At 33.3% G+C, this 22,738-nt stretch overlaps 1 protein-coding gene across 1 annotated transcript in view; it reads left to right on the plus strand.

Annotated features, from left to right (window-relative positions):
- Positions 1 to 7,918, plus strand: part of LOC147063621 (lysophosphatidylcholine acyltransferase-like) — a 129,847-nt gene extending 121,929 nt beyond the window's left edge. Inside the window, exons 9-11 of the mRNA XM_085959783.1 lie at positions 221 to 322; positions 3,182 to 3,323; positions 6,482 to 7,918. Coding sequence (XP_085815909.1) covers positions 221 to 322; positions 3,182 to 3,323; positions 6,482 to 6,570 — 333 coding nt within the window. The 3' untranslated portion in view covers positions 6,571 to 7,918. The remainder of the gene's footprint in view (positions 1 to 220; positions 323 to 3,181; positions 3,324 to 6,481) is intronic.
- Positions 7,919 to 22,738: the final 14,820 nt, after the last annotated feature.

Below are 22,738 nucleotides of genomic sequence, written 5' to 3' on the forward strand. Positions count from 1 at the left end.
ACACAGGTGGTATATGTCAATATCCGAAGTGATTTGGTTGGACAGAGTTATTGCCCTTCCAATTGGCATTACTAATGGCAGGTTAGTTCTGCACCTTGGGAGAACAAACAACTGACGCTCCCGATACTACCAAGAATGGCAGAGTTCTCATTTTCACCGTGTATAAGTCGGAAAAAATAGGTGACCAAATATTAATATCCATTTCTTTACTATCTTACAGAAACACAGTGGTCTCCTGGACTGGCGGAGCTATTTACTGTGTGCGGTGTATTTATCTATGCCCAGCGTACCTATAGCAGAAATGATTATCTACGCATTTAAGGTATGTATAGCATCACTTTCATAGAGAATCTCTGAAATCAATGTCGATACTTTTGCTTTCATTATTACATCTCAGTGGCAAATAATGAGGGAGGTAGGCTATAATAGGTAACCGAAAAAAAGTGCTAAAAAATTAACACACACTTATGTTCATTGTGATTAATTCCGGTTAGCAAAAAAAAAGTGAAAATGGCTAACCCTACCATGCCAGAAGTGAGCGCGGTATCCTTAAAAATTTCACTTTTCTGGTCCAATAATGCAAAAAATTGGTTCACGCATGCATTGAGGCGCAATTTATGATCACACCAATGACATTAATATGGACGAAGCATCTGGGAAAACAATGACACTCACTTTTTTGTCGGGTCTGCCGAATGGCATAATCTGTTCTAACACCATTACAATAAAGGTGATATTGCAATAAATTACCGATGCTTTTTGTCGGGTCTGCCGAATGGTTTGGTTCGAACGGGTTCGCTCAAATGAACATTGACACTGGAAACACTGTTCTAATGCCATTACAATAAAGGTGATATTGCTATAAATTTCCGATGCGTGATATCGCATAATGGAAATTGTGTGACGTCTAACTATACATGTGCGAATGTCGCAATGCGCGAATTTACTTGCTAGCTACTGTATTGAGTGCGTTGTCCATTAATAATGTCATTGGATCACACAGATCACGGATGAGACCACCAAATTGTATGCAGTGCTGGGACAATATGACGAGCGAACGTACAAGTTGGTTATCGACATTGCTACGGACCCGCCTGCGGTCGCCCCATTCACCGACCGAAAGCCAACCGAACTGTTACGTCGGATGCAGACTGTCGCAGGCGAGGACCAGAAAAGTCGGTTCATACGGAATTTGTGATTGCAAAAGCTCCCGGCAAATGTACAAGTGGTCCTGACAACTAGTGACAGAAAACCAATCGAGAGATAGCTGCCCTAGCCCAACTGTGTATGTGAAGTCCTACGAAAGCTTGCACAGTGCGACAGTAGACGGAGCACCGCGAGCCAGAGATCGTAGGCAGACCTGTCAAAGACAGGTTGAATAAATTGGAACGGATGATGGAAAATGAGATCCCCGGGGTTCCAGCGGCTAGCTCAGGTGTCCATCGAACCCCGGATTCACAAAAAAATAAATAATTTCAATGGTCGGAGTGTAAATAAAACACGGTCTTTCGTGCTCGTAACGTGGTCTTCTTATATTTTCTTAATTTTTAGTTTTACAAATTACATTTGGGATTTTTACAGTTGTAGTCGTCAGGTCCGTACCTATCGGAAAAGGGGACGCTTACTAACATCCTTTTTTCTTTCTTTTTAAATTCCTCGTACCGACGCCATCCAGCAAAAAAAGGACTCTCGTGATTGGCCAAATTTTATCGCGTGATCTTTGATTCGGCGAATCACGAGCCTGACCCTGGCGCCGGCGCGCGAGGATTTCACGCACAATGCGCGGCAAAATTTATTATATTTAAATCCTTATATTTAGTCTTAAAATTATCTCTTTCATCCATCATCATTTTTACTTTTTAAATTAAAAGGAAATACTTACGTGGTTGAGCAAGGAATCAGATTAGATGTTTTATGAAGCCGTTTCTAGAGGTCAGGGTTACGTTTCGACTTAAGCTACTAAATGATTATTTTACACCGGGAGAAGCCCGCCTGTAACAGGGGTGTATCAAAAAGATGATGCTCGAACACGGCCTGGACAACTGTAGTTGCTCACCTGGATATCAGGCGCCCAGGTGATACCAGCATTCTTCCAGCTGCGGCCGAATACCAGTAGGGACAAGGAAAATTTGTTGGTTCCACGAAACGTATGAAGCAGATGCGAAGCGAAACGATGAGACCTGTGTTCGTTCAGGTCGGGAAACGACCGGGCGTGTCAACAGTTACTAGCTATGCCTGACGAAACCATTTCAACAAGCCGCCTCACAGTGACAGATAAGAACTCGACTCGGCGATATTTAATTGATACTGGAGCCGACGTGTCTATCATTCTATCCACACTGGAGGAACGTTGACAACCTGGGTGGGCATTATACCTTGCAGTGGCAAACGGTACGGTCATCTTAGTATACGGAGTAAGAGTGGTCAAGCTTGACCTCGGACTACTACAAATTTTCCAGTGGACATTCACCGTGACGGCAGTAAAAAAAAGTTAATAGGCGCTAATTGTTTATCCAATTACAGAATATTAGTGGATTTAAAGGGCAGACGGTTAATCGATCAATTGACAACGGTTACCATGAAAACCAACATCAGCATCGATCACAGTCCTGAGGTCACCGGAAATTTTCAAACTCTTGTAGGAGTACCGCGATCTGTTGGATGAGAGCCGAGTAGCTCAACATCCGCATAAAGTGACACCATATAAAAATATTCGGTGCTTCCATTTCAACCCGCCCTCGCAGACTGGCTCCTGACAAACTTCAAACCATGGTGCAGCAACATGTCGACCATCATAGAGCCTGTGGACAGTCCTCTCCATTTGGTAAACAAAGTGGATGGAACGTGGCGAGTATGTGGGGACTACTAGGCCTTGAATAACAAGACCAAGCCAGACAGATATGCTATTTCGCATATCCAGGATTTCACAGCAGAACTGGCCAGATCGAAAAAAATTTCCACCAACCGATTCCATGCCATCAACATTACATTAATAATTAAAATTTCTTTTATTAAAGTAAGCTCTAATAAAAAGAAATACCTAGTAACGATTCTTAGCGACTGTGATATCATTAACAATAGTTATCTCACTCTATTGCCAAGTTTACTGTTATACGTGCCCGGAATATCTTATAAATTCAACCCGGAATTGAATTTAAATTATTGTAATATTGTGTTTCAGATCTACGATGAGTCGGGAGTGGGTGAATTGAACTGTGATTCGGTGGCAGCCGCTCTGGATAGGTGTGCCGCTCTTTCTCATGAAGAAGGCGCAGCCGCTTTCCAGCAATCTGATTTGGATGAACGTGGATGGATTAGTACCGGTAATCCTTCAACACTTTTTCATTTTATCAAGTACGATTACTATGTATGTACACCATACAATAAGCAAAGGTGGAGATCCGACATAAATAGTGCACACCACATTTTATCAGTCATACTTATTTGTTTTCATTGAACTGAGAATTGCAGATGGTATTGATTGTTTTTTAAATTCAAATAAACCCTGTCTTAAGCATCTCGAATCATAAGTATCTTTTAAACATACGTGTTGCTGCCAAAAGTTGGTAAATCGATAATTTAGGTATTTGGAGTTAACAACGGATCAAGAGCCCTACGCAGAATCCAAGATTTCGATCCTGAGGATAAGTCGCCGAAAAGGATGACTTAACTATAGACTATACTGAGTATAGAGTTAAGGAATCCTTAACCATAGACTACTTTTGTTATGAACACGCCCCCTTCTGTATTACCATTTACCACTAACAGCTGCTGTCAAAATAAATTCGCACGTCTATAAAACAGTCCATGCACTCAAATTCATTTAACAATGTATCTCAATATGGATATTGATAGTGTTAATTCGTTTGGCATGTACTTGCAGAATAATATTTTACTTTTATACGCCAGCCTGCAGAAATACAAGATGCCAGATGATAGAATGACACTTGATGCTAGTGTTACCATGTTAAAAAAATATCTTGCGGTGCCTGTGCACGTATAATGACTTATAACGGAAACATAAGAGTATTATAATTAAATATTAATATGTATTTATAGTTATTGCATTTATAAAATGCAGTTGTCATATTTTTGTCATCGTTTAAGGGGGGACATGCTCGTCGAAGGTCAAAATTGAGTTTTTATTGTATTTTCAAACCATGATCCTGGATACTCCTTAAACGTTGTAGATAATCTATTTATATAATTTTGAAGCCTTATTATCCTTTATAGTTATTTTAAACATTTGATGACTGCATAAAGTATTTTTGTTACATAAAATAGTATTCTTTTAAACCTCTCGCTCTAATGTTTTAGAATATAGTCATATTTCGGTACATAACTGTGCAGTGGTGTTAAGATTTTTTACATTTATTAATTTTTAAACGCATTTATAAAACTATTAGCATAATTTATTACGAGATAATTTTTGTAAAATATTCACGATAAAAAATTATATTGATAATCTCTGTGATCCCAAATTTGACAAGAATTAGGCATTTTATTATTCAAAAAATCGGCAAGATTAACGCATTTGAAGATGATTCTAAAGATATTTATTATAAGTTATGTCTTTGACCATTCAAGTGTGATAAACATCTTATGAATAATGATTGCTTTATAATAATTATTGACCTAAGAATAAGGTAGTGTTTTTTTGAAATACGCCATTTCTTTTGTCATTCCCCAGTGGTTAAACTACAACATACGGCCGTAGCCATAAATTGACAAACTATAATTGAAGTAGGGAGTAAAATGATATTAACGCGCGTGTTTGAACAAGTACCGTTTAAAAAAAAATTCGGTTAGGTACATGTTCAAACACGCGCGTTAACATAATTTTACTCCCTACTTTAATTATAATTTGTCAATTTATGGCTACGGCCGTATGTTGTAGCTTAACCATTAGGGAATGACAAAATAAATGGCGTATTTCAAAAAAACACTACCTTATTCTTAGGTCAATAATTATTATAAAGCAATCATTATTCATAAGATGTTTATCACACTTGAATGGTCAAAGACATAGCTTATAATAAGTATCTTTAGAATCATCTTCAAATGTGTTAATCTTGCCGATTTTTTGAATAATAAAATGCCTAATTCTTGTCAAATTTGGGATCACAGAGATTATCAATATAATTTTTTATCGTGAATATTTTACAAAAATTATCTTGTAATAAATTATGCTAATAGTTTTATAAATGCGTTTAAAAATTAATAAATGTAAAAAATCTTAACACCACTGCACAGTTATGTACCGAAATATGACTATATTCTAAAACATTAGAGCGAGAGGTTTAAAAGAATACTATTTTATGTAACAAAAATACTTTATGCAGTCATCAAATGTTTAAAATAACTATAAAGGATAATAAGGCTTCAAAATTATATAAATAGATTATCTACAACGTTTAAGGAGTGTCCAGGATCATGGTTTGAAAATACAATAAAAACTCAATTTTGACCTTCGACGAGCATGTCCCCCCTTAACAATTATAAAATAATTTACCTAAACTATTGGAAAGAGAATTTTTAAATATGGTATTATTTTCAATAGAAATGATCTTAACTAAGGACAATGTTTCTGCATAGTGTTTTCTGCTAAGGAAATTTTAGTTATGACAAATGTTTCTGCATTCTGCTCTATGTGTCTATATTATAGATATATATGGTAGAAGAAAAATCCAGGTCTTTAGAAATATAGAATATGCACATAAAGCACAAAGAAATTTGCATTATGCCTGATTTTAGAGGGTATGTCAAACTTTCAAATTGCAATTACTTCATAACATCCATGATTTCGAGACTTACAAACTTTTGGCGGTAGCCCCATAATATGCACAATGATTGCTATAAACTATTTGACGGTAAGAGGTATACGAATTTAATAATCTCTCGAGTCCTACAGACGTCGCGGGTAAAACTCGCGGCAAACATGTGAACCCACATCAATATTCACAGATTCGAACATGGGCTGAATGGAGAAATCATTTATCGCAGATACAACCATTTTTTTGAACACTCATAGCAGTTTTAAATTAATCTACTGGATCAGTACGTCTCTGTTCTGGCAGAACACACTAACTGGAGAATACTAGTTTTGAGTAAATTGACTTTGAAGTTGTTGAAATGTTTGAAATGGTCTATCATGTGAGTTTATTAAGTAATCGTAAAAAGGATGACTTTAAAATAAAGACTGTTTATTTATTAAGAAGGTTTCCAGACGGTAAAGTTTGAAATTAAGAACATTTTGGTATAACTAACTCAATATGTCATTTTTTCGAATTAGTGTCTTCTGCCAGAACAGTGACGAGTATATCACTTCAATTGCTCCATTCTGTACTATGATGCCGATTTCACCTACCTAAGACAATCATTTAAGTATACATCTGGCTCTAAGTAGTTAACGCCACTTATGTACATGAATATTGATTTTGTAAAAACATAAATCCTAATTGTCTCAATATTTAAATTTCAGACGAATTCTTAACATTCGCCCAGAAGAAATCGGAATACGCCTATCTCTTTGTGTCGGATGACACAATCGGCAAAGTAAAGCAACATTAATCGATTGCCGTGACCGCATGAAGATCTCCCAAAACATCTCCGTTAATTATCGCTGCGTACAACACTATGGATGTGCTTGCGAAAGCTGAATTCTCTACAAGCGGCTTGATAGGTGAAGATTTGTCAGATGCATAATGCACAAGTGCTTATGAAGCTGAATTGTAAACAATCACAAAATGATTTTAGTGTAAGTGAGTGATTGTATTTTTACCGTTTTTACTATAATAGTGTTTTATATTGAACTCTTTGTTTCATCGACGCTGATTTATACTAATCATGAGTGCTGGATTCAGGAAGTAGCCAACGTCTCTGGAGTCACGTGCAAGCGTTATTGACACAATGGACGGCTCTAATTATTGTTTACAAATGTTTTGTAAATTAGTTACAGATGTGGTTGTTAGTTTCAAAGTCGGTAACCTCCCCATATTTGACATAATCGCAAATAAATGTCAAGCACATTTTAGAACTGCTACTAAAAGATTTTTTTTGCAAACATAGTAAGAAAAAGCAAATATAGCGAATAAAATTGCCATTTTTAATTTAATATTTCACTAACAAACTGTTAAATTAATCAAATCCAATTTTATAATCGTGAGTATTCTGTGAAAAAGCACTAAGTCAAAATTTTGCTGTTTTGACTTAATGATGAGGTAATCTTATTAAGAGTACGCTCTATAGTCTAAAAAAACACACACTGTCATATCTATAAAACTGGCGAAGATAATTTATGTTATAAGTCAAAAAGACATACATCTATTCAGAGAAAAGGCACTAAATGGACTTATTGCATTTGCTTCTCTCATTCTCAGGCTATATTCACAAAATTCTGCATGCGAAACTGCACTAAATCATACTCAAAGCAATATCGCAGAAAGGAAATTGCCTTTTATATATATAAAATAAGTTAAGACCGTCCAAACTTTCAAACTCGATTATCTCAAAACTAGTATTTTTGACTTAATGCTTATTCGCAGTATACCCACGAAATAAACATACATATATCAGAATGCGCTGGGAGGTTTTGTACGGCGGGAGGTAAGAGGCCGCGAATTTTTTATTACACTTACCAATCATAATAAGCAAAATGTCTCATTTGGACCAGTATTCTTCCGAAAAAACACAAGTTTAACCGACACCTGAGACTGGCATTCTGTCTTCAAAGACAGGCAAATAAGTTTGCGTTTTTTGTATTGCCGGCCCTGTACGTCCGGTTAAATCCGCGAAGATATATGCTTTGGCACAGAATCGGTAGAAGTAAAAGTAGAGGTTACCGACTTTGAAACTAATATTCTCAGTTAGAAGTTTAATGCGAACAGAATTCAACGGCACACCAACATAATCTGAATTCAGAAAACCCATCTAACTATGTAATTGCATTTCTTAATTGCTCACATAGACGTGATTAAATCCATAAAGTCAAAATGACAATTGAACATACAAATGCCAATAAAATCTATGAAAAATATCAAGATCATGTTTATAACTATATTAGTCGTAATCAATATAGAGTGCGTTTAGTTAAATACAGATAGGTTTGATGCATACATAGTTTTATATCTTTCATAAGGCAATTGGGGTAATTCATTGGTTAGCCTATTGATATTAGGTGATATACAGCCAATAAAAAGCGGGTAAGTCAAAGCTCGTTAGTCTTGTTATGCTTTAGTCCAAGTCGTGTTTTACTTTTGGTGGGTCTCGTAATTAAAAACATAATCGATTAGGGGTTGTCCATATATGATGTCACGTCCTGACATGGCGAGGGGGTTTGATATAATGTGATGATTTATGACAAATGGGATTGAGGGGGCTGTAGAAAATATCGTCACTGTTCTGGCAGAAGACACTAATTCGAAAAAATGACATATTGAGTTAGTTATACCAAAATGTTCCTTATTTCAAACTTTTTCGTCTGTAAACCTTCTTAATAAATTAACAGTCTTTATTTTAAAGTCATCCTTTTTACGATTACTTAATAAACTCACATGATAGACCATTTCAAACATTTTAATAACTTCAAAGTCAAATTACTCAAAACTAGTATTCTCCAGTTAGTGTGTTCTGCCAGAACAGAGATGATATATTGTCACAAAACCAACAACAAAATATTATAAACTCATTTTTTCTGATAATAAAAAAAAATCTGAAAATATTGAATATATATCTTTGTAATATATGGATAAACCCTTTATTTTGACATTTCAAAATTCAAATTAACATTATTAGTACGTATTCTGTCTCTCCTGCGACACTGATTTCATCACTTAATTCAACCCGCAATTAATTATATGTGGGCATCTGTAGTTTACAAAATGTCATATTATTTAACATTGTTTGATACACGCTAAAATCACATGATACTAATTATTATACACACATAGTGTAATGCATATATTATTTTGAAAAGATGTCATTGTAAATATATCGTAATATTAAGAGAACATAACCGTGTTATGTACTTAATACTATTCTTTTCATATAATATGTACCAAGTATTATCTTTTATTGACTTACATTGTATTAATAATATATATATATTATTTTTAAGTACCATTTCACAGTTTATTGAAGTAATGAGATTGTTTTTAATTAGTTTTACGTATTATATAATTTTATTATTCCTCTACCATTTTTAGGTATATTACCATTAAAAGTTATTTTGTTTATGTTGTAATAATGCGTACCTAATTAAGAGTAATATATCATGTCTTACGTTGTAGTGATTTTGTACAGTTTTCTTTTAAAATTAATTAATCCATCAGAGTCTTTTACTAGATTATGTTGATTTTTAAATTAAGGCTGTATTTTGAAAAGTTCTCTATTGAGAAACAAGTTGTCTATGTTTTTAATGTTTACACTTAAAAATATAAAATCGATATATACTATATCAATGGTGAAGACTGGTTTTTGGACGTAGATAAACTATTGTAATAAATGAAAAAAATAACAATACACACTAAGACAGTGATCAATCTATGATATACCTACAGTATAATATCGTCACTGTTCTGGCAGAAGACACTAATTCGAAAAAATGACATATTGAGTTAGTTATACCAAAATGTTCCTTATTTCAAACTTTACCGTCTGGAAACATTCTTAATAAATAAACAGTCTTTATTTTAAGGTCATCCTTTTTACGATTACTTAATAAAGTCACATGATAGACCATTTCAAACAATTTAACAACTTCAAAGTCAAATTACTCAAAACTAGTATTCTCCAGTTAGTGTGTTCTGCCAGAACAGAGACGATATAATGTAATGCTAAGTGCGTGACAATTTATATGTCCAGTTAATATTATTACAGTTATTTAGAAACTGATCTAATACTTTTGTTATTTAAAATATATGTTACAATTACAGACCAAATAATTTCATAGTGCAAATTTAAAGTCATTGATATGCTGAACTATCACGCAAACTATCATTGATATTGTTGGACTATCACGCCGTGGGTCTCAGGTTCGAATCCTGGGTCTGGCAAGTACACATATTGTTTTTCAATTTGTGTGTGAGTCAGGGTATGGACCTAATAGGTTGAGCAAGTGGTTGACATCCATTTCTCGTAAAAAACAAAATCTGTTAATACAATCCTCTACTCTGTGGAGGCCCATATGATCCTATTAGGATCGGATATGGTCAAAAAAAAAAAAGCTGATAATGTCGTGGTTTCCAGGTTCGAATCCTGGGTTTGGCAAGTACACAGTGTCCGTAAACTTGTACGTATGCAGTTCTCCGTATTGCACTTCACCGTGAAATGATGTATCGGAAATATATGGCCATATATTGAAAACCGTCCAACTTCTTTGCGTCGTATAGTACCGACATAAAATTCATGTCAGTTTACAGGAAGCCAGCAAGCAGCAAACAAATTTAAAAAATAGTCGATATACTGGATTATTTGTTAGGTTAGGTTAGGTTTTCATTCTTGAATTCATGAATTTTGTCAAAATCAGCTATTGAATTTAATGTTCATATTGAATCTAATAAAAGTGGAGACTGTATAGTATACGGTTATCTCTTTCCGATAGAAAGCTCACGGCAAACTGTGTTTCGGTGAAATGTTTTACGGACAATTTAAATACACACATTCTTTTTCAATTTACGTTTGTAGTCAGAGTGTGGACGTAATAGGTTGATTAAGTGGCCGACATCCATTTCTCATAAAAAGAAAGATCTATCAATACAAACCTTCACTCTGTGGAGGCCCATAATATGATCCTATTAGGATCGGACATGGTCAAAAAAAAAAAAAAGAATGCCATTATTGATGGATAGAGTAATAAATCGTTTCACGTAATTTGTGGCAATTCCCTTGCATAATTTGAAAACACTTCAGAAAGATATATAAGTATTACAAGAAATCGATACCTTACTTTGAAAAGGTTCTAACTGACATTTTGGCCTAAAATGACTTTTTGGTGGGAAAAGGTTCCATTAGCCATATTCTATCATATACGTTTATTTCACAGTCATCTATTGTCAAATATGGAAATTAACAGTATGCCGGAGCTCTATCTACATGTCTTTTTATATTGAAAAATATAATTATAAAAATTATATTTACCATTCCAAATTTCAAACGCTCTTAGCTCAAAACATGGTCAAGTGCAATTAGAACCTTTTCAAAGTAAATCTTGAAAAAAAAATTACGCCGAACCTGTATCCATCGTATTCCAGCCAATGTACATTATCAAATTTGTCAACTACACTCTACCTAATTACAATGAAATTAACTAGTAGTCATGAAAATAAAGCACTTCACAAATATCGCTAAAAACTTTTTTTTATAAAAACAAATACAATAGGTATACTTCTTCATGTTTATTATTTCCGACAATAGAACTTTAATATAAATATGAATGCTTCCAATTTTAACGTTTCCAAACTTTCACAAATACCTCTATCAAAGTTTCTCAACATCAAATAATTTACAGGTATTTATTTTTACCCAACATTTTTTTATACAATAGTTTCTCAAAGTTTGTTATCTATATATTGTATTATCTTCTTCCCAAATATGGCTTCTTATACCTATACAATATAATCTAAAATACAAAGGAAACAATTATTATTAATAAGTACCTAATAACCATAGTCACATAATTTCATTCTAGAATGTGTGAAATTTTTCATCAAGAGTCACTAGCTGTTTAGCTTTAAGTAATATAAGTATTAAAAACAATTTAATTAGGTCTTTTTTTGATTTGTTTTTATTAATGTACAGTTATGTGAATGTAAAATCTAGGGATTGCAATACCGAATGAAAATACCAATACCGGTATTTCAGTATTTCCTATTGAATACAGGTATTCGTGAAATACATATAAGAAAAAACAGAAGTCTCTATCAATATAGATATAAAAATACACCTGATCTCTAAAATCCGCGAGCGACTGACGAAAATATTCGGATAAAACTAAAATTAAGTAAGTGCCTACCTATAATGCAAACATATTTCGCAAATTTGCACCTGCCATTGCTGGTCACGAAGGACAACGGAAGTAAACTAGACCAAAAATTACAGTCTTAAACCTTTTATGTTAATTAATTCATTTTGTTTCCACTTTCAATACTGATTATATCGGTATTGTCTGATTTTAAAAAAATCGGTATTTTGGTATCGAAAAATACTGGGATACCGGTTTTGAAATACTGGTATTGCAATCCTTAGTAAAATCGACTGCGCTAAGTAAAAACACTGTATAATGGTCACGACATTCAAAAATATCTTTAACAAAATGTATGTGTCGAGTGTTTCACTACTTATCAAACTGAGTAATAGACAACGTAGAATATTAACATATCCTCCGCAGTCCCTCTCCAGTATTTGACGTTGAGAAGAGCTCTTGTGTTACTCTTCGTCCCCTCCTCCCAGCATAGAAACGGTGTCTTTTCTGTAACATTTAAAAATCCGTTAGTCACTTTGCGAAAAATTAGTTATGCAGTGTTTATATTTGGAACAGTCAAAATGTTTCGAAAGGAAGGCTAATGAGGCATATAATATTATGTTTTAACATTTTTTTTTATAAAAAATATGAATGTTTTTTTAATTAACTTGTGGAATTATTGTAATTCATAATAATAATATGTTAAACAGGCCATTCTAGATTATTACAGGGGGTTAAAGAACAACAGTACCTAATGGTTGACAATGTTGTTGTAGCAACTGCAAATTTCATATCTGTGTACAGTGGCGGCTCTACGACTTTAGGTCCCACCACCTAAAAAGTCATTAATTAATTAAAAGCCATTAATTATTAAATATACCTTTCTCATATTATACAGTAGGTATGTTCCAAGCTACTTATATCATAGTATACGTATACTAACGCAAATGCATTTGAATCCTTTGTAGAACAAAATTTGTACCGCGGCAACGGGGTGGGACTGAATGATCCCGGTCAACGAGATATATATGTTTACTAGTTTTCTTAATGTAGTAGACATAGTTGTCACTGTTCAATTTCACATATTTAATTTAATTAATTATGTTATTACATAATTTACAACAATTGCCTTATTTTATAATAATAATAATAATAATAAGAATCTATATTAAAAAGCATAAATAAATTAAGCTGTTAATTTAATAATGTAATGAAGGGGGTATATTATTTTCATTATTAAAAATATCAGACGTATATTTTTTACATGAATGTGGGGTGGGGATGGTCCCTACGAACCCCTAAAGTAGAGCCGCCCCTGTCTGTATTCAAACAACGTAATAATTATACTATTGTATAAATATCATTATGTACATTTATTTGAACATTCAATATTACTTTTATATACTTAATAATATCTAATATTATACTATAAACAATTTGTCGAATAATATGTATATTTATCCTGTGACGTCCTGAGGTAGACATAGAATGTTGTCCCCATTCATTTCTAGTCTCAAAATGTACGCAAAATCGTTAGGTGCATACCAAACTGCCAAATGCAAAAAAACTTGAAAATATGATGTACCTACATTATCTACTGAGATTTAGAGCATTTCTAGGAAGTGTACTCTCAAACAGCGACGGTTTTAGGTGCGTCGAGTTCTGAGGCACTGACAAGTTTGGAGGCCGCCTTGTGATTTCTCTAACGAAGCGATCGCATCGTACGCTTAACCGACTCTATGCCTTTAGTGAGTTATATCACTCTATGATGCCGTGATCGGATTTTCGTGATTTGCATAATAAACCCACGATAGCCGCGCGGCTTAAGTGTCGGCCTATAGCGTCATGGGTCCCATGTTCGAATCCTGGGTCTGGCAAGTACACATATTGTTTTTCAATTTGTGTATGAGTCAGAGTATGGACCTAATAGGTTGAGCAAGTGGCTTACGTCCATTTCTCGTAAAAACATAATCTGTTAATACAAACCTCCACCCAGTGGAGGCCAATATAATCCTATTAGGATCGGACATGGTCGAAATAAAAAAAGAAAAAAATTAAACACACAGTGACATCTGTTTGAATAATTATGAAATACTAAGCCACAAATTATCGGTAGGCTTCGCTCTATATTCAATATGTGTCATTAAATATCTGCGGCTTGTCAGACACTGCCATAGTAATATCGTGAGGCATAGAAAAGGCCGCCACTTTCCAAAAATTGGAATTATAGCGTTCATTCATTATTTATAATTTGCCGCTTCAAAGCAACTCATGGCCTGCCTACCTCCATGGGACGTCACCATATTTATTCTATGTAACCGCCCTCCTCTATTATTATAACCTAACTTAACCTTACATAAGCAAAAAAATATAATTCTTACAGTGTTAGGTTGCTAACACTACTTAATTGTCTTTTTAGTTTGCCAACTGAAAACTATTAGCTATACAGATATATTTTAAGTGAACCATTAATACTTAAATTAAGTAGATAGGTACCGATAACTTGTATTATAATTTGATTGATAAATAAAATTGTAGACATCTTCCATTAATATATAAACTCGGTTATGTATCCAGACATTTTGATTATACATAATATCGTCACTGTTCTGGCAGAAGACACTAATTCGAAAAAATGACATATTGAGTTAGTTATACCAAAATGTTCCTTATTTCAAACTTTACCGTCTGGAAACCTTCTTAATAAATAAACAGTCTTTATTATAAAGTCATCCTTTTTATGATTACTTAATAAACTCGCATGACAGACCATTTCAAACATTTTAACAACTTCAAAGTCAAATTACTCAAAACTGGTATTCTCCAGTTAGTGCGTTCTGCCAGAACAGAGACGATATGATATTTACAGAACATAACACTTACTTGACAACCATTGTTTTATTATCCGAAATACACTTTGGACAATGGTTTATTGAGATTTTACTGTATTTAAGATCCTTTGTAAATTGTATAAACTTTAACTATATTAATGTTTTCCTTCGCTCTCTAAAAGATCGTAATTAATGACTGCTTTATTTCTTCCATATATTAAAAAAAAACATTACTAAAAGAAACTTTCAAAAAGGTCATTTACATTAGATTTTACATTGAAAGGGGTCTTGAAATGCAATTATCATGCATTTGAATAGACCTAGATCATTTTATAAGTGTGGTAGGTACCTAATAATGGAATTACACAAAGAAAAATAATATTATAAGATGTATTCGTGTATTAATTAATATGTGTCGCAAAAATGTTCTGTGTGTAGTATTTTAAACCAATAATTATCATTGTCTTGTATTTTAGAATTTGAAATACTTTGTGTATTTTCAATGTAAGAAAATATTTTTATATACGTTATGTTCGTTTTTATTTGTTTTTTTCGATGTATTTTTGTTATTATATTGTTTATGTGAATTTTTGTTGAATAATTATAAAGATTATTTATTATTAAAATTTATTTTTTTATTTATGTTTTATCTCCCTAACAGTGGTGGGTGGTGATTTTTTGGATTACAATATTTGAGGGAAATATCATCACAGATACTAACATGCGGCAGGTTTGAATAAAACTGCAGGATGACAATATTGGAAAAGACTTTTAAAATGGGCAGTAAAGGCCGGTTCGGATTAGTTGAGTAGTTTAGTCAAGTGGCCAATGATTTAGTTACCACTAAATGATTTAGTAACTGAAAAGTGTCCGAACACAGTACATTAGTGAGTGGCGTGTTAAGATGAATAGAGCGCTGTTCAGACTTGTCTCGTGGCTTGTTTGGCATTTAGTAAGAGGTGGTGGAGGTCGCTACTCGACCGAAAATATAGAATAAAATGGTTTGACTCCACTAAATGATTTTACTAAATTACTCAACTAACTTAAGCATCAGCCTATAACATCGTGGATCCCAGGTTCGAATCCTGGGTCTGGCAATTACACATAATTTGTGTATGAGTCAGAGTATGGACCTAATAGGTTGAGCAAGTGGCTAACATCCATTTCTCGTAAAAAACACAATCTGTTAATACAAATCTCCTATGTGAACTTATTAGGATCGGACATTGTCAATAAAAAAAATTGTCTTCATATATTATGTTTAGTTACTAAATTACTCGACTAATCCAAACCGGCCTTTATAGTTACAAAAATAGGCATTACCAAGCCCTGAACAAAAACGAACCATAAGCGCGACTGAGAAAGCATTCGGTAGGCTTATATCTCCGCAATATGCGTTAAGTTAGAGTTTCTATTGCTGAATTAAATATTTTTTGTACACAAAAACTGCGAGCTCGTGTTGTTGATTTAAATATAAAGTTAGTGGTAATTATTTTTAGTCAATTTAGTGGAAAATATGGTTAACTACATTGTGTTTAAATTTGGTAACCGTACTGAGAAGCAACATGATGCTATAACGTTTCATAGGTTAATACTAATAAAATAAAGGTTCTACCGTGTGTTTAACGCAAGAAACACGACTTCATTTTACCGAAATATACCCACTCTTTATATTATTACTCTGAGGAGGTTACCGATTTTGAAACTATTAGCACTAAATCAGTCGATCACGGTGTTTAACTATGAATTCATGAGTGTCTTTAAAGACTTGTTTTTTTTCTTAATAGATGTCATTATCAGAACACATCTTAAGGGGGAGAGGCACGCCAGCAGAGCACCTAGCGGAAAAATACGAAGCTTGCAATTTGAGATTTTTTACAATTTCAACTGTATTAATTAATAAATATGTATCTGAAAACATTAAAAAGATTTTTTATTTTTTTTTAAATTTAAAGATAAACATACAATTGTAAAAAAATGTGAATCCGTTTAAAAAAAAAAAAAAAAACTAGGTTAGGTACATGTTCAAACATGTGCGTTAACATCATTTTACTCCCTACTTCAATTATAGTTTGTCAATTTATGGCTATGGCCGTATGTTGGGGAATGCCAAAAGAAATGGTCAATAATTATTATAAAGCAATCATTATTTGTAGAATGTTTGTTTCAACCCAGTTGAATGGTCAAAGACAGAGCTTATAATTAGTATCTTTAGAATTATCTTCAAATGTGTTAATCTTGCCCATTTTTTGAATAATAAAATGCCTAATTCTTGTCAAATTTGGGATCACAGAGATTATCAATATAATTTTTTATCGTAAATATTTCACTATAATAATGTCGATATAAATTATACTGATGGTTTTATAAATGCGTTTAAAAATTAATAAACGTAAAAAATCTTAACACCACTGCACATTTATATACTGAAATATGACTATATTCTAAAACATTAGAGCGAGAGGTTTAAAAGAATACTATTTTATATAATAAAAATACTTTATGCAGTCATCAAATGTTTAAAATAAATATAAAAGATAATAAGGCTTCAAGATTATATAAATAGATTATCTACAACGTTTAAGGTATGTCCAGGATCATGCTTTGAAAATAGAAAAAAAGCTCCATTTTGACCCACGCTGAGCACGTTCGCCCTTCAGTTTTAGATTTTTGACTAATTCATCGTTTTAATATTTTTTATATTTATTTTAAAAAACATCGATTTTTATAAAAATATAAATGTGTATAACTTGAAATCGTTTTTATTTATATCGAATCGAGCTTCAATATTGGGACCATGGCTAAAATAAAATTCGTATTTTTCCGCTAGGGTCTCCGCTGGCATGCCTCTCCCCCTTAAGAACCGTACAATAATCAAAAATATGAACTGTTAAAATTTAATTGCCACCAACGCGTATTAAATGTTACATCATATAGACAAAGTATTGATATTAAATACCACCTGGTACTGAGCTAAATTGTATTAGTAACTGCGCAAAAGAAATGTCAAATTGGGACAACATGTATATTCCAGTTAGGTATTCCGGTATAACAATATGAATAAGCCATTAACACAAATGCTCAAAACACACCTAGTGTGTGGCCATTAGATATATATACATTCACTGCTGACCAGTTAATTACCACATTTAATTATGCTAATTGCTACACACCAGGCGTGTCTTTAGCACTGACCAAGTTTTGGTAATTAACTGGTCAGCAGTGACTGTGTTAAAGAAAATTAATATCATCAATGTTCAATGCGTGTTGCGTTTGCGTGACAAACTTAAATGCATAGTAATTATGATACAAAATAATGTAAATATTAAAAAAAAAAAAAAAAATGTACTTATGTATTTTAACACCTGTTTAAGTTTACCCTTTCTCACATCCCAGCCTTAATTTGATATGCCCATCAACCATACCATTTACCATGAAATTTTACAATCTGCCTTTCTATGCCCGGATCTATGGGGTGATATTTCGACATTATTACTATATTTTTTATAATTAACTTTATAAACTTTGTAACAGATGGCATTGCTATAGAAAACTTATTTATAATATACATTAATAGATGTCGTTAGCAACATCAAATTTATAATTATTTTCCATAATACTATTATGGTTTTTATGTCATGCCATCATTCAATAATATTTATGTTGTATATTAATATTATCGTTGTTTGTCATTGTCATTGTACTCATTGTTGTTAATTCAAAAATTGTATCTCTGTAGTATTATTTATTAATACTATAGGTATAATGTTTGTTAGCCAAACAAATCGCTATGCGCAAAAATTTGTTTGATCAATAAAATAAAATCTACTGACACAGATTGTTTATTACTTAGGCATAGAATAAATTCAATAAACAGTTGTTTACTAAACAATATTTTTGTGGGATGGGCGTTTTTTGCAAAATATTGACAAAATACCACAGCGAAATCACGGGAACCCTGGACAAAGAAAGGTAGGGTAAGTAACCTTTTTATCGTTTTTAATAATATTTCACTTACTTACACTTATTGCAAGAAATAAATTGGTGTTAACTTTATTATTATTAAATTAGCAAAAATCATCAGCACACTATTTTTAAAGTATTCACTCTTGTGCTATTTCATTATAATAAAATCAACTGCGAAAACTGGCCCACGGATATTCCGCGAGGATTCTCAATTAATTATTGTTTGATTTTCTCTAAACGCCAGTGGCTAATGGTCAAAACTAAACGATTATTTAACGTTTCTATTGACTCGTAATCGATAATTTAATTCATGACATTTTTCTCACTGATTTTGCAAGTTGACTTATTATTTTTTCCGCCCGAACGGAAATGAAAAATTGTACATTACCTCCGAGATTTGAAGCGTTCTTCTGTCTCCGTATGACGCAATCGTCCATTGAAACAGCTGTAAACAAAATGTATTTTTATTTTTATAAAAGAATTCAGTAATGTTTCCTTTGAGTATTAAAATCAGAGCCGTTAAAACGCCTATTTCTTTAAAGGTTCGGTTGCAGTGGAAATAATCGAATGGGGTTCGGTTCCATCAAATCAAAAATCGGAACCTATTTAATGGTATAATAAATATTATAATAACTCTTTTATTTCAATTACAAAATTCAATAAGTAAAGCACGTCTAAGGCCTTGTCCACATGACGCGGTTTAACTAGCGCGTAAAAACTCGCGCGCATTCCAGGTACCTACAGGCAATGACATTAATATCGACGAATCATCTGGAATAGAAAATGACACTCACTTTATTGTCGGGTCTGCCGAATGGCATAATCTGTTCTAACGCCATTACAATAAAGGTGATATTGCTATAAATTCCTGATGCGTTTTGTTGGGTCTGCCGAATGGTTCGGTTCGAACGGGTTCGCTCAAATGAACTTTGACATTAGAAAAACTGCTCTAACGCCATTACAATAAAGGTCATATTGCTATAAATTCCCTATGCGTGATATCGCATAATGAAAATTGCGTGATGTCTACCTATACATTCGAATGCGCGAATTTACTTGCAAGCTACAGTATTGAGTGCGTCGTCCATTAACAATGTCATTGCCTACAGGTGACTTCATTAATCTGTCTACATGCAGTCACGGTGTATCATGCCATGTGGAAAGGTCTAAAATATTTTGTCGTTAACAGGTACAGCATAATATCATAATGTGTAGGTATTCAACCAAATAAACCAATAAATTTTTAATATTACGTCTAATTAATGTAAATAGGCAGGTTCCTATTATATTATATTAACATACATTTTGTTTAAATCACTGGATTCAGGAAGGGTAGCATTAAAAATTGATAAAAAATTAGAACCCCGACGAAATCAAGATAAAAAATTAAGGGTTAAAATCCCGGTTCGGATTTCGAAATAATTGAGAGGCTCTCAGGATTTCAAGGTCCGGTTGTGATTCAATTTAAAGATCTCGTTAAAACAAACTAATTATTCAGATATATTTTGCCAGGATGTTTTTATATTGTTATGTTAAGATTGATTTTTCGGTTCTTGTCGGTTTACAGGAAGCCAGCGGCAAACAAATTTGGAAAATAGCCGAAATACTGGATCATTTGTTAGGTTAGGTTAGGTTTTCATTCTTGAATTCCTTAATTTTGCCAAAATTGGCTATGAATATTGACGCGGCTCCCGCCTGGCTTCCTGTAAACCGACTTATAGCGATTTTTCTTCTTCTCAGCGACGTCCCTAGTAGAGGTGGGAAAACTGGTCGATTTTGAAGACTAAGTATACAGTATAAAAAAATACTTAGTATCAAAACTTGTACCAAAATACTTACTAGTATTTGGAATACTATATAAAGCGTTTGGCTTGCGTATGCGACATAAGTCTCATACTAAACTGGAACTAAAACTTAATTCCACATTAGTGTATTTGAAATATCAGTTTCAATAGAATCACTAAAAATACACTGAGCTGGGCTTTTCGAAATGTTCCATTTATTATAAAATTTTAAACACATTTAAAATTTATGAGTTGTTTTTATGTTATGTTATAATATTCTTGTTAACATAAAATGAATAACAATGATTTTTTTATTGTAAACTGCGTCACCTCATACTAATAAATTGAAATATAATTGTATTCGAGTGATATCTCGCTCGCAAGCATTTAATGTCAATAGTATTGAAAGTCTACCAACTAGCCAGCGAAACTCGCGATGATATTATCACAAGTTTTTTGGAATAAGTTTATTGGGCCACACGTACTGAGTATGGGTAGTTTCATCCGATACTTGAGTACACAAACTGGTGACAGTATTTCCAACTCACCTCTAGTCCCCAGACAAAATGCCGCCCCTGGGCAACGCCAAAATAACGCCCCACTTTTTATACAGTATTTTGTATCAACCGTGAACATGTCGTTTTGGTCACCATGGACGACGAAGGGCAACGGAAGTAAGCTAGACATAATAAATACAGTCCTGTTGAACCTTTTATGTTAATTAATACGTCATTTTGTTTCCAACCAGTGAGCTGAATTTTTTTATGCAAAGATATTTTCATTACTAGGTACTAAGTTTAGGTAGCTATTTATACGAAATGATCCTCCTCGATTTGCCGCCCCCAAGCGACGCTCAATTTGCCTACCCCTACGGGACGTCACTGCAGTTCTTCTTGATTGAACGATTCTCTTATTTGCTTCATAGAAAACTGCTTTAAGGCTATACTTCAGCTGGGGCAATGTCTAAAACGATGGTGACTACGCGACGCGAAGATTGTGACAAATGACGCGTGCAGAACAAAACATAATTTGTCATAAAAAGTCAACATACGTCCATTTAACGTTATGTTTATTGTTCTTTTACTAATAATAATAATATATTCATTGACATGGTTTCTTATTCAAGTAAATGGGTAACGTTTTTTAATCATCTTTACACGATTTAAAAATCAATTCCCCCGTTGCCATCACAAAACAAATTGACGTGTTCACAGCTCGACTTTCGCTCTCCGATTGCCAGCCTGTCCGAAATTTCGTAACACCTATAGTTGAAAATTATTTGCCGTTTCACTGAAGTACCGTCTTAATGCTCATGATAAGATTTTTTTTCAATATCTGTTACTTACTTTAGTGCACTAAAATCGGGTAAAATTTGTAGAGCCAGTGACGTGTCCATTTTGGAGGCGCGCTGACGGTGGACCACCCGGGTTTCTCACATCTCAAAGTTGTAGTGATTTACGACGCAATCGGAGACTGAACGTGACCCCTGGGACACCAACCCGGGGCTCTGATTTCTCAAATGACCGCCACGCGTCGATTGGACATTGTCCAGATTTTTGTCGAATCATTAGAAATGGAAAAAAGACGAATGTTGTGCTTTTAGTTTATGTTATTCTATAAAATAATATATCGATGTGGGTGAAACTTGACATCATCGATAATAATAATAAAATTTATTTTCAATAGGTTGGTATATTATAGTGATAAGAACAGTGGTTCTTAAAAGGTTTCTTAAAATAAAATTGGTAGGCAAGTAGTTAGATAAATACTAGGCACCTCAAACCTGTATAGATTGTTTGACATTAAAGTATATTGATCATACATAATTTGAAAACTTCTCATGCACCCAGTAAAAAAAATCTTTTTTAAAAAATAATACACCCGACGGGACTTGAACCATTAACCGCTGGATTCGCGCCAATGTGTTTTTCCAATTATGCTACGGGCATCCTACTTAAGGGGGAGGCTTCTACCTACCAGAGGCACCTAACGGAAAAATACGAACTTACAATTTGAAACATTTTTTTGATAATTTACAATTTTAACTGTATTATTTAACAAATATGTCTCTGAAAATATTAAAAAGAAAAATATTTTTGTTTTAAGTCAAAGATAAACTTACAATAATATTGTAAAAAATATCTGAATTTGTTACATATTTATGTCCACAGCAACGTTATTATTACATTATATTTTAC

The sequence above is a fragment of the Rhyacophila brunnea genome, unplaced genomic scaffold, assembly GCF_057557595.1.
Source record: "Rhyacophila brunnea isolate RB1 unplaced genomic scaffold, BYU_Rbru_1.0 scaffold_9, whole genome shotgun sequence".
Taxonomy (NCBI): domain Eukaryota; kingdom Metazoa; phylum Arthropoda; class Insecta; order Trichoptera; family Rhyacophilidae; genus Rhyacophila; species Rhyacophila brunnea.